Source organism: Typopeltis vanoorti, chromosome 23 (assembly GCF_054136105.1).
Source record: "Typopeltis vanoorti isolate ZY-2024b chromosome 23, IOZ_Tvanoo_1.0, whole genome shotgun sequence".
NCBI lineage: Eukaryota > Metazoa > Arthropoda > Arachnida > Uropygi > Thelyphonidae > Typopeltis > Typopeltis vanoorti.
This window is the reverse complement of record NC_143571.1, coordinates 16,390,770-16,405,994: the sequence shown is the minus strand read 5'-3', so window position 1 is coordinate 16,405,994 and position 15,225 is coordinate 16,390,770. Positions and strand designations below refer to the sequence as shown.

General features: G+C 34.4%; 1 protein-coding gene across 3 annotated transcripts in view; it reads left to right on the top strand.

The window, feature by feature from the left end:
• The window catches only part of LOC150093655 (uncharacterized), a 234,499-nt gene extending 219,741 nt beyond the window's left edge, over positions 1-14,758 (top strand). For 2 of the 3 annotated variants that reach the window (XM_090412701.1, XM_090412702.1), the window contains exons 11-12: positions 2,014-2,117; positions 14,032-14,758. In XM_090412701.1, the coding sequence (XP_090268827.1) occupies positions 2,014-2,068 (55 nt within the window). In that variant the 3' untranslated portion in view covers positions 2,069-2,117; positions 14,032-14,758. The remainder of the gene's footprint in view (positions 1-2,013; positions 2,118-14,031) is intronic. The other variant, XM_090412703.1, reaches the window with a different exon arrangement.
• Positions 14,759-15,225: the final 467 nt, after the last annotated feature.

Sequence of the window (15,225 nt, the reverse complement as noted above, 5' to 3'; positions counted from 1 at the left end):
CAGGATCTTCCACATATGTAGCTTGATTCTCTGGTTTTAATTTCAGGTTCTCTTTAATAGGATTTTCCTCGGGCTCTTTAAACACATCTTTTCTAAAGGAAGTTTGACTTACTACTTACCATTTAACTTATGGATAGGAATATGATACTTTATAAGAGACAACGTGGTTTTGTTAAGGGTTGGTCTTGCCTTAGTAACTTGCTCATTTTTTTTTTTTTAATAATAGTGACAATACAGTTGGATAAGGGAAATGGCTACTCAGTGGTTATGGCTGAACTTCATAAAGAAATTTTTACAGGATTTCACACAGAATTCTGCATAAATTGGAGCAAATGGAGATGGATATGAATCTGGTGATTTTAATTAGTGGTTGGACAGATATCAGAATGGCTTATAGATGAGTTGAGTCCAGAAGAAGGCAGGTGGTGTACCACGGGGCTTAGTACTTGTACAAATTAAACAACAGAGGACCATCAGTTATATAAGAAATGATTTGACAGGAAATATTCAGTTGTTTGCTGATTCTAAACTGGAAAAAAAAACTTGGCCACATGTGGCGAAGTGTAAAGTGATGCACTTTGAGAAAAAGATCACAAACTGTGTACTTATATTGATGGAATTGAACTGTAGGAGGCTGGGGATGTAGATGTGATTGTGGACAGGGAGTTGAAGTTTAGTGGGCATATTGAAGGTAGCCAAAACTGCACATCAGATTATAGAAAAGTTATTGTTCCCCTATATAGTGTTAGTTTAAATCTGGGCACCAGGATTCCATGAATGAGGAAGTGGTGGGGAGAATCCAGAGGTGAGTGACTAAAATAGTGACAGTGTATGGAATGCTCCTTATGAGAATAGATTGATCTGTGTGACCTCAAAAAAACTAAGTGAAAAAGAGGAAACAGGATGGAAACAAGTTATTAAAGGGGTTTTATGAAATTGACACTGAGAACTATTTTCAATACATGGCAAGAGGAGAGAATGAGGAGTCTCCTGTGGAAATTGTGCAAAAGTGTGGTTAGCATTATTAAGGATTAGATCTTGTGCTTTGAAAATAAAACTGTGACTGTTGTCAGAGGTGGTTGTTTCATCAGTGAATGAGTTCAAGAAGTATTAATGGGTATTGTATGAATAATGGATCTCCCTAGTCTTCTGACTAATATCAGTGTAATAATAGTGCTGATAAACATTTAATAATGTTCACTTTAACTCAGTTAATTCTGAGTTTGTTCAGATTTGCTCTGAGTAAATTTTGTTAGCTGTATTGGAGCATCCTTCTCAGCTGCTATGAGTAGAATGGTGGATCTCTTGCACTAGGTGATTTCACTTCTTTTTAGAAAGGTATACCTTTCTCATGGAGCTTCCAGTTTTTTGGAATGACAGTTCTATTCATTGAAAGATTGTAAATCTTTAATGTTATTGGTGTGTTGGATGTGTTAAGGGAATTTGGGGAATCTTGCCATAGAGATCAGTCATCCCTTTTTTACAAGCCACTTCATATTTCAAATAAGTAGGATGTTCTTGCATCAGGTGATAAATCATTTACCACAGAAATATTTACAAACATGCATGCCATAGCTTGTAGGTTAGATCACTATCCATTTACCAACCTGGTTCAGCACAGACAGTGCATGTGTTGATTGCTAAACCATTGGTTACTAGGCATTTTGTGAAATGAAAAGTAGGCCATTTTAATAGAAAAAGAACACAGTTCACTATCAGCACCTGGAACCTCCACTGGTTTAATTAACAACAAAAAAAAAAAAAAAAAAAAAAAAAAAAAAAAAAAAAAACTCCTTGAGCTTGTCAGTTTTTAACTTGATTTAAGGCATTTATTTCTAACTGGATTCAGAAAAAAAAAATGAAGTTTAAAATGTGCTTACACATTTGAATGGTCAGTTAATTTAATTTAATCAAATTTCATTTTTGATTCATTTGTTAATTCATACAAAGAATTCTAACTAAAATGGATGTTAAAGCTTATAAACTTAATAAGCTCTTTTTTTTTTGCCCTAGCAAGTTGAATACTTCATCAAAGAAAACTACAGAACAATTTCTCCTACAAATCTAAGCAAAGTACAGGTGTTTTTGTTAATTAGGACTACTATACACAAGAATATGTAAGAACTGTAATTTGCTTGCATAATGTGAAAGTCAAAATTTTTTTTAATTAGTAATTGGGCTCCCTTAACTTACTGATCACTTAATTTGGCTGTAATTTCATTATTACCTTCATCCCATTCTGTTATTCATACCATTTTTAAATATATCAAAGCATGTTAGTTCTTCCAGTGTCTGTTTTGGTTTGTTTTGAAAGCAGAAAATGTGAAAAAAAAAAGCAGTAAGTTTCTAACATAAGTGGTGGTGAGGGAGATGAGAAAAAAAACACATTTGAAGTTCTATAATACTTATCTAGAAGTGAATAAAGCAAGGACTACTGTAATCTGATTGCTAATAAGGCTGTGTCCAGATACTGTAAAAGTTGACAGTGGATTTCTCCTTTAAAGGATTGGAGAGTGTGTACAGAAAATTTGTGGTAAATTTGGGTTGGGGCTAATTTTTAGTCGTGTTAGTGAAATAAGTGATGGCTGTGGGAAATGAAGGATAGGAATTTAGCTTTAGAAAATGCAAGGTTTAAGAAGAATAAGATTTTTGAATTTTAATATCAGAGGAAGATGGTTATCCAGATTTGACCATTCTTCTGATGTAAGGCATTTAGTTAATAGCATTTGGTTTGAAATAGATAAGAGATTGGCTTTGCCTTTAGACAATGTTAAAGAAATCCCATCTGTATAGTACTATTTTACCATGAATCTTTTTAAAATCAGATTTTTATTTATGTATAAGTCAGTTTCACTGTGGAGATTGTTTTTGTTGAACTAGTTGTTGCTTTGTAAACTATTTCATTGGCTATGAAGGTGAAATTTCAAAACTACAGACTGATCATTAGATCAGTGTTCACATACTAGACTGACTTCAGAGCATTAGGCTTCTAGGTCAGCTATTGAATAATTTTGTCATTCTATTAGGTGAGTTAATAAATAGTATAGTTAGTTTCACTGCTCTTTTTAAATGGCAACCAGAAAATCTCAAGCAAAGAGATATAGTTTACATGCAGAAAAAGCAAATCTCTGACCTTCCAGATTCATTTACATCTCCAGTCTGCAGAATAGGCAAATATTTTTCCTAACAAACATAAATTTCAGCTTCTTTGAGCACTAATCATCTGTTTTCCCAGTTCTGATTGAGTTGCTCAAAGATTGCATGTGTGCACACTGATACATCTCCTTTTTGATCCCTTTAGCTAGTTTTAAAAAAAAAAAAAAAAACTCATTTTATCAAATTCCTTTCTACATTCTAATTTCTTATCTGTAAAGGGTGATTTTTTTTTTATAATCCAGCTTTCTTGATAATGTGAAATTAGAAATTAACATGCACAGCCTGTCTGGCTTTCCTTTTTTTTTTTTTTTTTGACTGTATTGGTGCAGCAAGTATGGATGGATGCTGAGGCATTTGATGTCATTAATCTTGCACAAATTGTTCATATGAATAGTAGATATTCCCAACAATCCAAAAACTTGTTCTCTATTTCAGTAATCCTTTTAAAATGTTTGTCGAAACAGGCAATTGAAACCAGATTCTGTGCCTCTATAGACAAACTGCCACTCTGATCCATCTATTATCTGACATTATGAGAATAACAAGTGAAACAATTCTTATTATGGAAAAATTCATTCCCATTCCACTTACAATTCTTTTTCAATTCTATCTAAGCCTTGGTTCTCTAAGAAGTGTTTCAAGGATGTATTAAAATATATATATTATTATTTGACACCTCCAGGGAGTCCAAAGGCTCATCGAGGGAGGGCACCTGCTCTACAACTGTCTCCACCCTCAATCCACCAACGCCATCTACTGCTGACCACCATTGGTATTTCCACAGACAATCACAAACATCCATGCCCATGGCAGGATTAGAACCCACAGCCTTTGGCTGGAGAGTGGATATGCTAACCACTTGGCCAGCCAGGCTGGCAATATATATATAATATCACAATTTAGTCATCTTCCTTTTCTGCCTACACTAAAGACTGAAATAGTTACGGGGGGGGGGGGGGGGAGAAAAAAAGATAGGGCTAAAAGCAGATGCACTGTCTAGATGTTGTTTGGTCTCTTGCCAAAGCTATTGGCCATAACTTTTGCTTGGCTGCTTTCACCTCTTTGTCCTCAGGTGATTCTCTTGCATTCTTACCCATGTCTCCTGGCCATATCATTCCAGTTTCTGCCAGAAGAATTTTGTCCAGACAGCAATTTCTCCAGTTGACTTTTGTGTTTTAGAAATTTGGACTCCTGTTTTGTCAGTTTTATTCTTTCCTGTTTCACTGGTACCTATCCTGCAGCTTTGATATTAGCCAATTGCTCAACCTGTTCTGAGAAGAGTGACCAATTGTTATCAAATTACTGTCCAATTTATTTCTAAAATAATGAACATAATTGTCAGTATGGATTCTGCTGCTATCAATTATGTCACCACTTTTAGTTAATTGCATGGAAAAGTTTTGGGAAATCTGGTTCTTGGTATCTAAGGCATTTTTGTTTGGCACAAGGATATAGTGGATATTTTTGTGCCTTCCTATGTGATGGAGAGCTTACTTGATAGACCAAATGAATGGAATCTTACTATCTTCTTACTTCAGTGTAGCCAGCTTTCTCTCTGGTTGCACATTAAGTGGATGGAACTTTATCTTTAAACTTCCCAAGTAATGTTCTGGTTCCATAAGCCTTCTTTCACTTACTTTATATTAATGACCTTCTCTGTAATTCATGCAAATCTAGTCCATAATTTTGCTGATAACAGTACACTGCACTCTTTGACAAACCTTGCACTGCATAAATCAAAATTCCAGAATATCAACTTCAATCTCACTTCTGATCTCCAGCCTATTCTTCATTGAAGTTCTCATAACCTTCCTGATTTAACTGGTTATTCAATAGCAGTCACAGATCAGTCCAGCTATTGAATACTGTTCTGGTAATTCTTCAATAAATCTAAATGCAGTAGCAGCATTAATACTTCTTTGTACTTCACCAAACTTGTATCATACCCTTTCTTCATGTTTATTCATGTATTCCTTCCTGTCAAAGTCTTCCTTGTGTACTTCTTATTGCATATAATCTACAGGTCTTAAATCTACTATAGTGTTTTCAACTTTCTGCTTCACCTTGATTTGTACTAGTGTGCTATAGGCTGATCAACCTCTTTGGTATGGGATTGACTGACAGGAAGAAATTGCTCTTTCTTTTGATGCAGAATGTTCACCATTCTTTTATGCTTTGAAGAGCATGTATATACACATTCCTGTTCTACAGAATTATGACAATGGGCAATCTGTATTTGAGAATTCAGCATAAAGAAACCTATTGTTTTTTTAACCACTTCTTGCCTACAGTTATGATTTAAAGATGAAATTTTATCTGATCCACACACATTAAAGGTTATGCAATAGCACATCAGTGTTAGTGTTATATAGGGACAAAGAGGGTAAGAAGAACAGAATCTGTTCATGTTTGTTTTTTTTAACAGCTGAAGGTTGTAAAATAAAATTGCTGTTGTAGAGGAGGCTGTTCAAAGTAGATAGAATAAAAGAGGAAAGATAAGTTGCAAGGCTGGTTGGTTAGTAGCAGCTCTTATGGTTTTGGAGGAATGATAGAGCTAATTCAGCAGAGCATATGTGGAAGTATATAGAATAGGCATAAGGCAAAAATCAAACTTCCATAGGAGAGGGACTGAAGTAATTTGAACATACTCAAATTCCAAATTTACATTTTCTTTATTACTGATGTCTGTGTGAAATGATTTAAGAGGTTCTGTCTCACAGTTCTATTGAATGCATGCAAATCAACTGTTGACAGTTTAGCTTATTTTACATTAAAGCTTAAAGTAAAATATGTGAGGCCAGATTTATTCATTTTGAAACTTTGTACGTACAGCAATCATGCATGAGCTTATGGTCATGTTTCAAGAAAACCAAGATTATTATTTTTAATAATTCTACTTATTTGAAAAACCTATAACACATTAATAGAAGGGTTGGATCTGCATGTTTTAAGCGTGCTGTATCCCTCAGCAGTGTTGTAATCTTACACTGGATGATGAAAATCACCTACCTTAGACATTCTCAAACATGCTGCAATGGGCTCTGAACTTGTAGGGTTGGAGAGCATAGATTTCTAAACCAAGCCCGTTGTTTTGGTTTGGATAATTCTACAGCTTATTACTGTTTGTAGCTGGCTAGGCTAACATTCCCTTGCTAATCTTCCTTTCAATGCCCATCACATTTCTGTAATTTCAGCAGAGTTCTCATTATGTATATTATTTTTTTAAATAAGAATCTGTTGTGATACTGAAAATGTATATATTTAACTGTCATAATTGGACTGAAAAATGTATCAAAATCCAACATTTATGCTATATCACTATAAAGCTTAATTTTATTTGTAAGCTTATATAAATCAGTTTGAAGCCTTAAATATGTAAGGTTATTAGTGGAGAGAAAAAAATTAATACATTCAACTTTTTATTTATTGTAAATTTTGCTAGTGTTTTATACACTAAGAGTCAAGGTATCTTTTGTTATATTTTAAATTTGGCTGATACTGTAGCAATTTTATTTTAGAATTCTTTTATGCATTTGAAATATGATAGAATAGCTAATTATTATAATTCTTATAAAATTTGAGGCTTTGAATTCTCTTAGGGATTTTAATTGAAAGTAATCATTATTTGAATACAAAGTGATTGATAAAATTGTTACCACTGTTCTAAAAAGAAATCTGAACACAATTCTGTAATTATGTAGTGCTCATTCTATATGTTTCAAGAATAAACTAAATTTCATCATGGTTTCAGTTGACATTGCTGCCTAGTGCAGTGATATGTCAAAAATTAGACTTAGAAGACTTAAGGAAAATGCCTAGTTGCTTAACTATTGGCTTTGTGTCTGGGATCTTAGTCAAATCAGTTACATCCCAAGAATTTTATCTGCTCTCTATTTGAATTTTCAGTTGGTAATCTGTTATTGAAAATAGCATGCCTTAGAATGATGCACGCTTGTCGAAGCTTGCAAAATTTATTTGCAAGCTGATTTGAATGAAATTTATTTTATGATAATATGGAAATTGGTTTTTAATAATAGGAGTTGCGCTTGTGTCTTTATCCATAATGTGAAGTAATCACTGTATCCATAGTCAGTGTCATTTATTGACACTGACTACTTTTGCAGGCTCCAATCAGCTTTCTCCTGATTAGAAATTGCATAAAATGCACTTAATTATATAGTATATAGTCTTGTGGAAAGGCATTTGCCTTTCCACAAGACTATATACTTAAGTATGCACTAGGATGCAAATGCCTTTCCAGGTTGCCAGAATAATGGAAAAGTTCAGTTCTAGCTGTTGACTTGAGGTTTTTCTAGACCTTTTCTTGGACTGGTTCTCAAGTTAGTCAACCTGACAGGTCAGGTAGTTTTCTCTTAAACTCTAATATGGCAACTTGACCATAGAACTATTTCAGACAATATGTAGTGTTAGGGACTGAGATGGTGAGTTATCTGCCATTACAGATGCCTATTAAAAATGATATAGCTTTTTACTGACAATCTGATGGCTGAGGGTAGGTAATGTCTGCTCCTGGTCTTCAACAGGTAGTTATGGCTTGAATGGCCTTGCTTACTCCCTTTTGGAAAATAAAATATGTTGATGTATTTATTTTTTATTTATATTGATGTAAATTAAATATAGAAATAGACAACAGAATCAGCAAAGCTGGTATGGTGGGAAGTCAATTGAATAAATTCATATGGAATAAGAAAGAAATTAGTCGGAACACTAAATTAGCTGTATACAAGACAGTGTTCAAACCAGTTTTAACTTATGGATCTGAGAGCTGGGTCAGAAGTAAAACACTTGACCAAAGACTAGAGACCGCAGATATGAGAGTCCTGAGAAAGATTAGTGCCGTGAACAGATGGCATCAATGGCAATATCATATTAAAAATGAGGATATTAGGAAAGAACTTGACATTGTCAGCATCCAGGAATGCGTTAGCAGAGCTAATCTCAGGTGGTATGGTCACTTAAATAGAATGGGCGAGGAAAGATTAGCAAAACAAGTGTTCTCTGCCAGGTTTGCAGGAAAACCACCCAGAGGAAGACCAAGATATAGGTGGATTGATACGGTACAAAGTGCCTTAGACGATAGAAATATAAGATCTGATAATGTTGGAGTCTTGACAAGTAACAGACTGATTTGGAGGAAAATTGTAGATAGGAAGTTAGTAATGATGTAATTTTTTCATGTAGTACTGTCATATCCTGTACACCCCTTGAGGGTACATGGCAGGAATTTGATGATGTATTAATTTATAGCATAAAAATTGAAATAGTAAAGCCGCTACAGTAAAATAACTTGATGTCGAATGCTGTTGTCATTGTCTGCTCTTGCAAGATGACTTTTCTTAGCAGATATAGATAATAAGTATTTCTGTTTTGAATGATATCAAAATAATCATACCATACTCATTAAGGGGATACAAATCCCTTGTTGTTCAACTGCCAGAAGCAAAAGTCTAAGATCGAGAACTACGAATCTATGAGTTTCATATATACTGTAAAACTATCGGCGGATCCAAGTGTAAATAACCACTTGGTAGTACAACACCAAAGCAACTCGAAGCAAAGGTGGAGCAAGCTCCCCCACTATCCTTGATATTTTCTCATAATGTAAAAACACGGCCCCTAGGGGATGTAATATTGTAATTGCATTATGAGGAGAGGTCACTACCCAGACTAGTTTCTACCTTTTTTGAGGTCTCATCAGTGAGTAGATAGACCTGGAAGATAACAAGGTTTAAGGAAAAGAACTTGCATACCTTTTACTATACGAATGCCATAAAGGTGTGATTGTATATTATAACATAAATTGAAAGCCAAACGGCTATTTTTCTGGCATCCTTAATAATAATTAAGGGGATACAAATCCCTTGTTGTTCAACTGCCAGTAAGCATAACTCTAAGATCGAGAACTGCAAATCTATGAGTTTCATATATACTGAAAAACTATTGGCGAATCCAAGTGTAAATAACCACTTGGTAGTACAACACCAAGGCAACTCAAAGCAAATGTGGAGCAAGCTCCCTCACTATCCTTGATATTCGTAGTTCTCGATCTTAGAGTTTTGCTTACTGGCAGTTGAACAATAAGGGATTAGTATCCCCTTAATTATTATTAAGGATGCCAGAAAAATAGTAAAATGCTTCTGCCTGTTATCTCCACTCGGGCCTGGCTCCCACTGAAGAGACCTCAATAAAGGTCAAAACTAGTCTGGGTAGTGGCCCTTCCCTTAATGCATAACATTATACATTATGGGAGATAGTGAGATAGGAGTGTTGTGAACTTGCTTTACCTTTGCAACGAGTTGCCCGGTGTTGTACCACCTTACCCCAGTCCTGAAGATACTTTCAGGCGCAAACTTTGTTTGCTCACACTTGGATAAAGGATTAAACTAAACTTATTATGCAGGGTTAAAGTTATGGGAAGACTAAAGTAAGAATATAGAAGATAAATATCAGGAAGGTGGCAAAATGTTCTGGAGATAATTAAAAAACTTAGAAATGAAGGAAAACTGAAGATAAGGATATCCTGGATGTCTGCAATAATTACTTTGAAAAACTGTTTAATGAAACAAGCAGTGACAGAACTGTAATAGAAATTTTTCAAGAGAAATGCAAACGGGAATACTTAAAGTAGAAAGAGCTGTCAAAAAGTTTAAATGTGAAAAGGCAATTGGAGTAAATGAAATTTGACCAGAGATGCTCAAAGATGGAGGTATAAAAGTTTGCAGTGGCTACACTGTATAATGCAGAGGGCCTGGTCAGAAGGTTGAATTCCTGATGATTGGCATAGAGCTCTCATACTTCATCTATTAAAAAGGGAATAAAGCTGATTGTGAGAATTAGAGGAATTTGTCTACTAGGTGTTCCAGGGAGATTTATGCATGTCTTGCTTGTATAGAGGTTCAGAAAAATTGTGGAAGAGAAATTTGAAAAAACAAGCTGGGTTTAGGCCAAATAGAGTTTATCAGGATCAGATTTTCACTTTACGACCAATAGTCGAGAAATCATGGGAGTATTGACAAGGATCTGTACTTAAGTTTTGTAGATCTGGAAAAGGCATATGACAAGGTGCCCAAAGAAAAGCTTCCCAAACACTGCAAGTATATGGAGTAAATGGAATGTTACACAGGGCAAAATACATAAGCTATATTTAAGTTGTAAGTCAGCAGTTAGAATTGAAGGAAGTACAGGTAGATGGTTTGTAAAATAAGGGGTGAGACAAGGATGCACATTATCCTCCACTCTTATTCATCTGTATGGATCACATTATGAAAGAAAGTGGTATTGAACCTGATATTAGAATTGGCAGTATCAAACTTAACTCTTTGCATTATGCAGATGATGTAATCCTAATCCAGTGCAAGTTTCCAGGATTCTCTGATTAAATTCCATAACAGCCGTAATAAACGTATGAAAATTAGCAGTAAAAAGATAATGAAAAGGCAGAACATAGAAAACTTTAGCTGCATTCTGAATGGAGAAGGTATAGGTTTTAGTGAAGATGGCAAGTTGAATCTAGGAGCTATAGGTTTTTGATGTTGATGACAAGAAAAAGGCTGAGAGGAAGACCAAGGTCTAAGTGGATTGATTCAGTCAAAAGTGCCGTCTAACATTTTGTTCTATGTTACAATATTGGACTGATGACAAGTAAGACTAATTTGGAAGAAAATTGTTGATAGATTAATAATAGTAGTGCTGTCAGTATCCTGAACAGCCTTTTAGGTTACATATCAGGAAATGAATTGTTAAAGTGAAGAGATCTTATACACGACTAATTATTCCTCTCCTTGATGTCCATCCTAGAATAGAGGAAATAAAAAGGCTGTTATTTAGATTGAACCCAATCTGTCATTTTCCCCATGAAAATAAATGTATTAATCCACACAGACTAGATGGAATGCAATAATGAAATATGGTGTTAAGAATTTTTAATCTGTAGTCATTTCAGTTTTGATTTCATTGAAACCATTTGTAGTGGCAAAATTGTCTAGAGTACGTAAATGACAAATGAGTCAGCATTTCATTACTATTTTACTTTGTATGTCTGAGTATTTTAAAAAAAATATTAACATTCAAGCTAGATAAATTTATAGATTATTGCAAAAAATAACTTGTCAACAATCAAACTTTAACTTGGAACAAAATCCACCAGTATTGCATAACCAGTTATAATAAATTGCCAGCATGTTGTACATTTGATCACATGAGTAGGCTTCAATTAAACTAGTCTTTGGCTCAAGATTGATTTGAAATCCTTCTATTGAAGTTAGAGAAAAAGAGAAAATGTGATAAACATTGAAGTTGCTTAAAGGGTTTTATAGGATAGATGTAGGGGAAATGTTGCAGTGCTTAGCTAGAGGGGAACAGAACAAGTGGTCATCTATGGAAGTTGAATAAAGGTGTGATTAGTAGGGGTGTCAAGACTAGATTTTTTTTGCTTGGAGAGTTGTGAATGAGTGGAATGGGTTGTCAGTCAGTTGAGTGCTTTGTCTGTTCATGGGTTTAATGAGAGGCATGATAGATTGGGTCTCCCCTGATGAGTCTTTGAACTCCATAGAGGTATCCATATAATAACAATAAAGAGATTCCTAGATAGGATTGTTTCTAAAAACATTTTTGGGAAATGAATGGAATTTGTTACTACAGGAGGTGGCCTTTGGGAGAAAATTAGTTCATGAGGAAAATTATTAGCACTTGTTAATGAATTTTTTATAAACAAGCTTTAAAAGCAGTTTTCTTGAATCATGGTAGTACTAATGTTAATTTTTTTCACTTGGTTATACTATAGATTAAAGATTCCAAGAAATCATATTCTTGGTTTAATCCTTTATCCAAGTGTAAGCAAACAAAGTTTGCACCAGAAAGGTTGAAACCAGTCTGAGTAGTGGCCCTGCCCATAAATAGCATTATGCATGTCCGTAAGGATATGTGCCTTATATTATAGGATACTAAGGCAATTGATGTGAAGTCATGAGCCTCCATACAAGTAGCCTAGTTGTGGAGTTACTTTGTGTGCAAAATTTTGTTTGCTTGCACTTGGATAAAGGATGAAACCAAGAATATAATTTCGTGGTATCTTTAATTTATGCTAGTACCGTGTACAATTTGATACAAAAAGTGCGAGCACTACTATTGGAATGCAATAAATTCTGGTTAATTGGGACTACTGTTTTATTGGGACAAGTTTGAAAGAACAAAAAGAGTACAAGAAGAATTTGCTTTGTATATTTGGAACACAATGCCATTTAATTTGGCAGCAGTAACCTCTTCCACATAATGGTAGAAAGGTTATGTAATCTTGTTTCAAAAATTTTGTGTTGATGACATCTGCAATGCTACGAAATAGGGCTATTTTATCATGCTACGCTGTTTGGATCAGTGAAAGCACTGGGTCGTGTAGCTGGCAAAAAGTTGTACTATTCAAATATCTCAGGAACTGATAGCTGTTATTAGAAAAATAGCCATTCCTTGATTATCAAGATATTAGAATGAATTTTTCATGCTAACAAAAATGCATGGATGATATCTGGATTTTTTTTTAAGAACATTCCTCATCTCTTTAAACCATTTGATCGCATCATTCCAAATGTGGGTAATCGTGACTTAGTACAGTGGAACCCAAGCCTATGTTTCTGCTTGTTGGCAGTCTGTCATTATTATATCCATTGTGCATATTTTTACAATTCTCAAAAATATGCTTGCAATTTGCAGGTCCTAGTTTATCATCTCCATCTCCTTCAGTATAGCTCCAACTTGAATGCACTGCATCCATTACCTTCCAAATTTCAGAGCATTTGTAACATTGAATTGGCAGGTTGTTCATCAATCAAATCCTTCTGGTGAGCCATAACAAGCCCCCTTAGTCTTGTTGTCTTCAAACAATTACATATATATCCATTTAAAAACCTTTTTTCAGTAACATTAACATCAGTTATCCTAAAACATTCCTAGCGTATCACTAGTGATGTTCCTCTTTGGGACACTGACTCCATAAGTGGAAAGATCTGTTATCCAACATCACACTGTTTTAAATACTGTGTAGCAGTATCAGAGGCCTTTGAAAACTCTAGAAATACTGCTTTTTGTTCATCTTTCTTCAGTACATCTCACTTTGTTGTAATAAGCAGTTAAATAAAGCACAATCTGCCTGTAGCAGCGTGAATGCAGATACTGATTATCAGTCATGTTTTGTTTAATGGAAGAGGACAGTCTAGGAATTGTAACTAAGCTTTAAGTTGATACAGCCATGGCATCAAAACCATCTACATATCCAGGGTGCCTTTTGAAAAGTAGCAAGAGTTTTTAAGACAACATTCAAACCTCTTTCAAGCTGTACCAAAAACTAGCCACTCTTAACTGCTTATCAAAATAGACTTTTCCATCACTTAATTTGTCTTGCATCTACAGGAACTCTCTTTTTCAGCATATTCATTCTTGCATCAAAGGAGGCTAGAGCCTTTGAAAGCTCTTCCTGCTTTGGGGACATGGGAGCTATAGTCAGCACTGCTTTTAGATAATCTATTTTCATGCAGTTACCTTTCACATGCAAAACATTAGAATTCTGTATTTTTTGAACAGAAACAGTTTGTCCATATATCAAACATACTGAATTTTAAAAATATTATTAAAAAAAATGTCTACCCCTTCTTGAGTACCTTATTGAATGGATTTTGGGGGTGTTATGACTGCCTAGCACTTCATTTGAATTTTATATTAAAGATTAGGGTAGTTTTATTTTACTTTATGAAAAGTGAAGTATTTCATTAAAATTTAGATTACATTGAATATCATTGACTTGAATTAATAATGTTTGATATTTCAAATTTCTGTAAATTAATCCTCTTTTAAATTTTATTTCAGCCGACGATGTTGATGTACTGGCTGTTCGTGAGCCATTTGTGCCGACTAGTAGAGTTGCTTTTTTGTTGTTGCCACCGAAGGCAAGCACCAAGTATTCATAAACCACTGGTTACCTCTAGGATTGAATGGGTCACTGCACATACAGATATATATACATGTACCACACATACACTTACATACATACAAATCATGACTTCCTTGAGAGTGCATGGCACCATTAGCACATTCTGCACAAAAGATGCTACCACGTGAACAGTGAATATGTTGAACTCATTAGTAGTTGTTAGTCAAGTGGCACCAGATACCACAGAGTCCAACATTGCAACGAATGTGTGTTTAAAATAGCACACCGTTCAAAGAAAAAAAAAGCTTGTGTTAATCTTTGGGAAATGTCTGTTGTTCTGATCTAGATTCCAGAACAGTTTTTTGTTAACTGTTTTGCACGTCAAAAACATTGAGTATTATGTTTGTATTTTAATTTTTAACTTCGCTTTTTCTCGGTACTGTAATGATGTACCTTATCGATTATGCGTATTTCCCACCCCATCCCTTTCCCCTCCCCATCCTCAAATTGGAAATGCCAACACACTACTCGGAAGTTCCTGAATCCAGAAATTTGTCTTCACGATGTACTTTATAACCGTTGAAAGAAAAAAAAAGTCGGTAATTTTTGTATCGGTTAGTAGTGTATTCTGAAAAATTTTCGAATAAATGCAAAAGATGCTTAGTTGTGTTTTATTTTTAATAAATCCTAGATTTTTTACATGTATATCTTCTGTTTTACAAGTATTCTACACTTGATAGTGATATTTATTGTTAATAAGTATCACTGAATATCTATGTTTATACCATGAAATAGATAATAAATTAAAGCTGAAGTAAAATAGGGGAAGAGAATACTTCTGGTTTTATTATAGGGCAAGGCACCTTGTAGAGCTATTAGATGATTGCAAATTTCCATGAAGACATCAGTATTTGCTTAGTCACTTGGATTTCATTACCAGAAATGTTTTTTAGGTTGTTTAATTTTTTTTATTTTATTTTATGAGCTTATCATACAGGCTGATATTGCAAAAATATATGCTTGAAATATTAAAGGATTTCAACATTTGTGTTTTCAAACATAAACTCCAACCCACAGAATTACTCCCCAACTTTTTATCAGTATAACATTATTATCCTGAGCTTATTCAC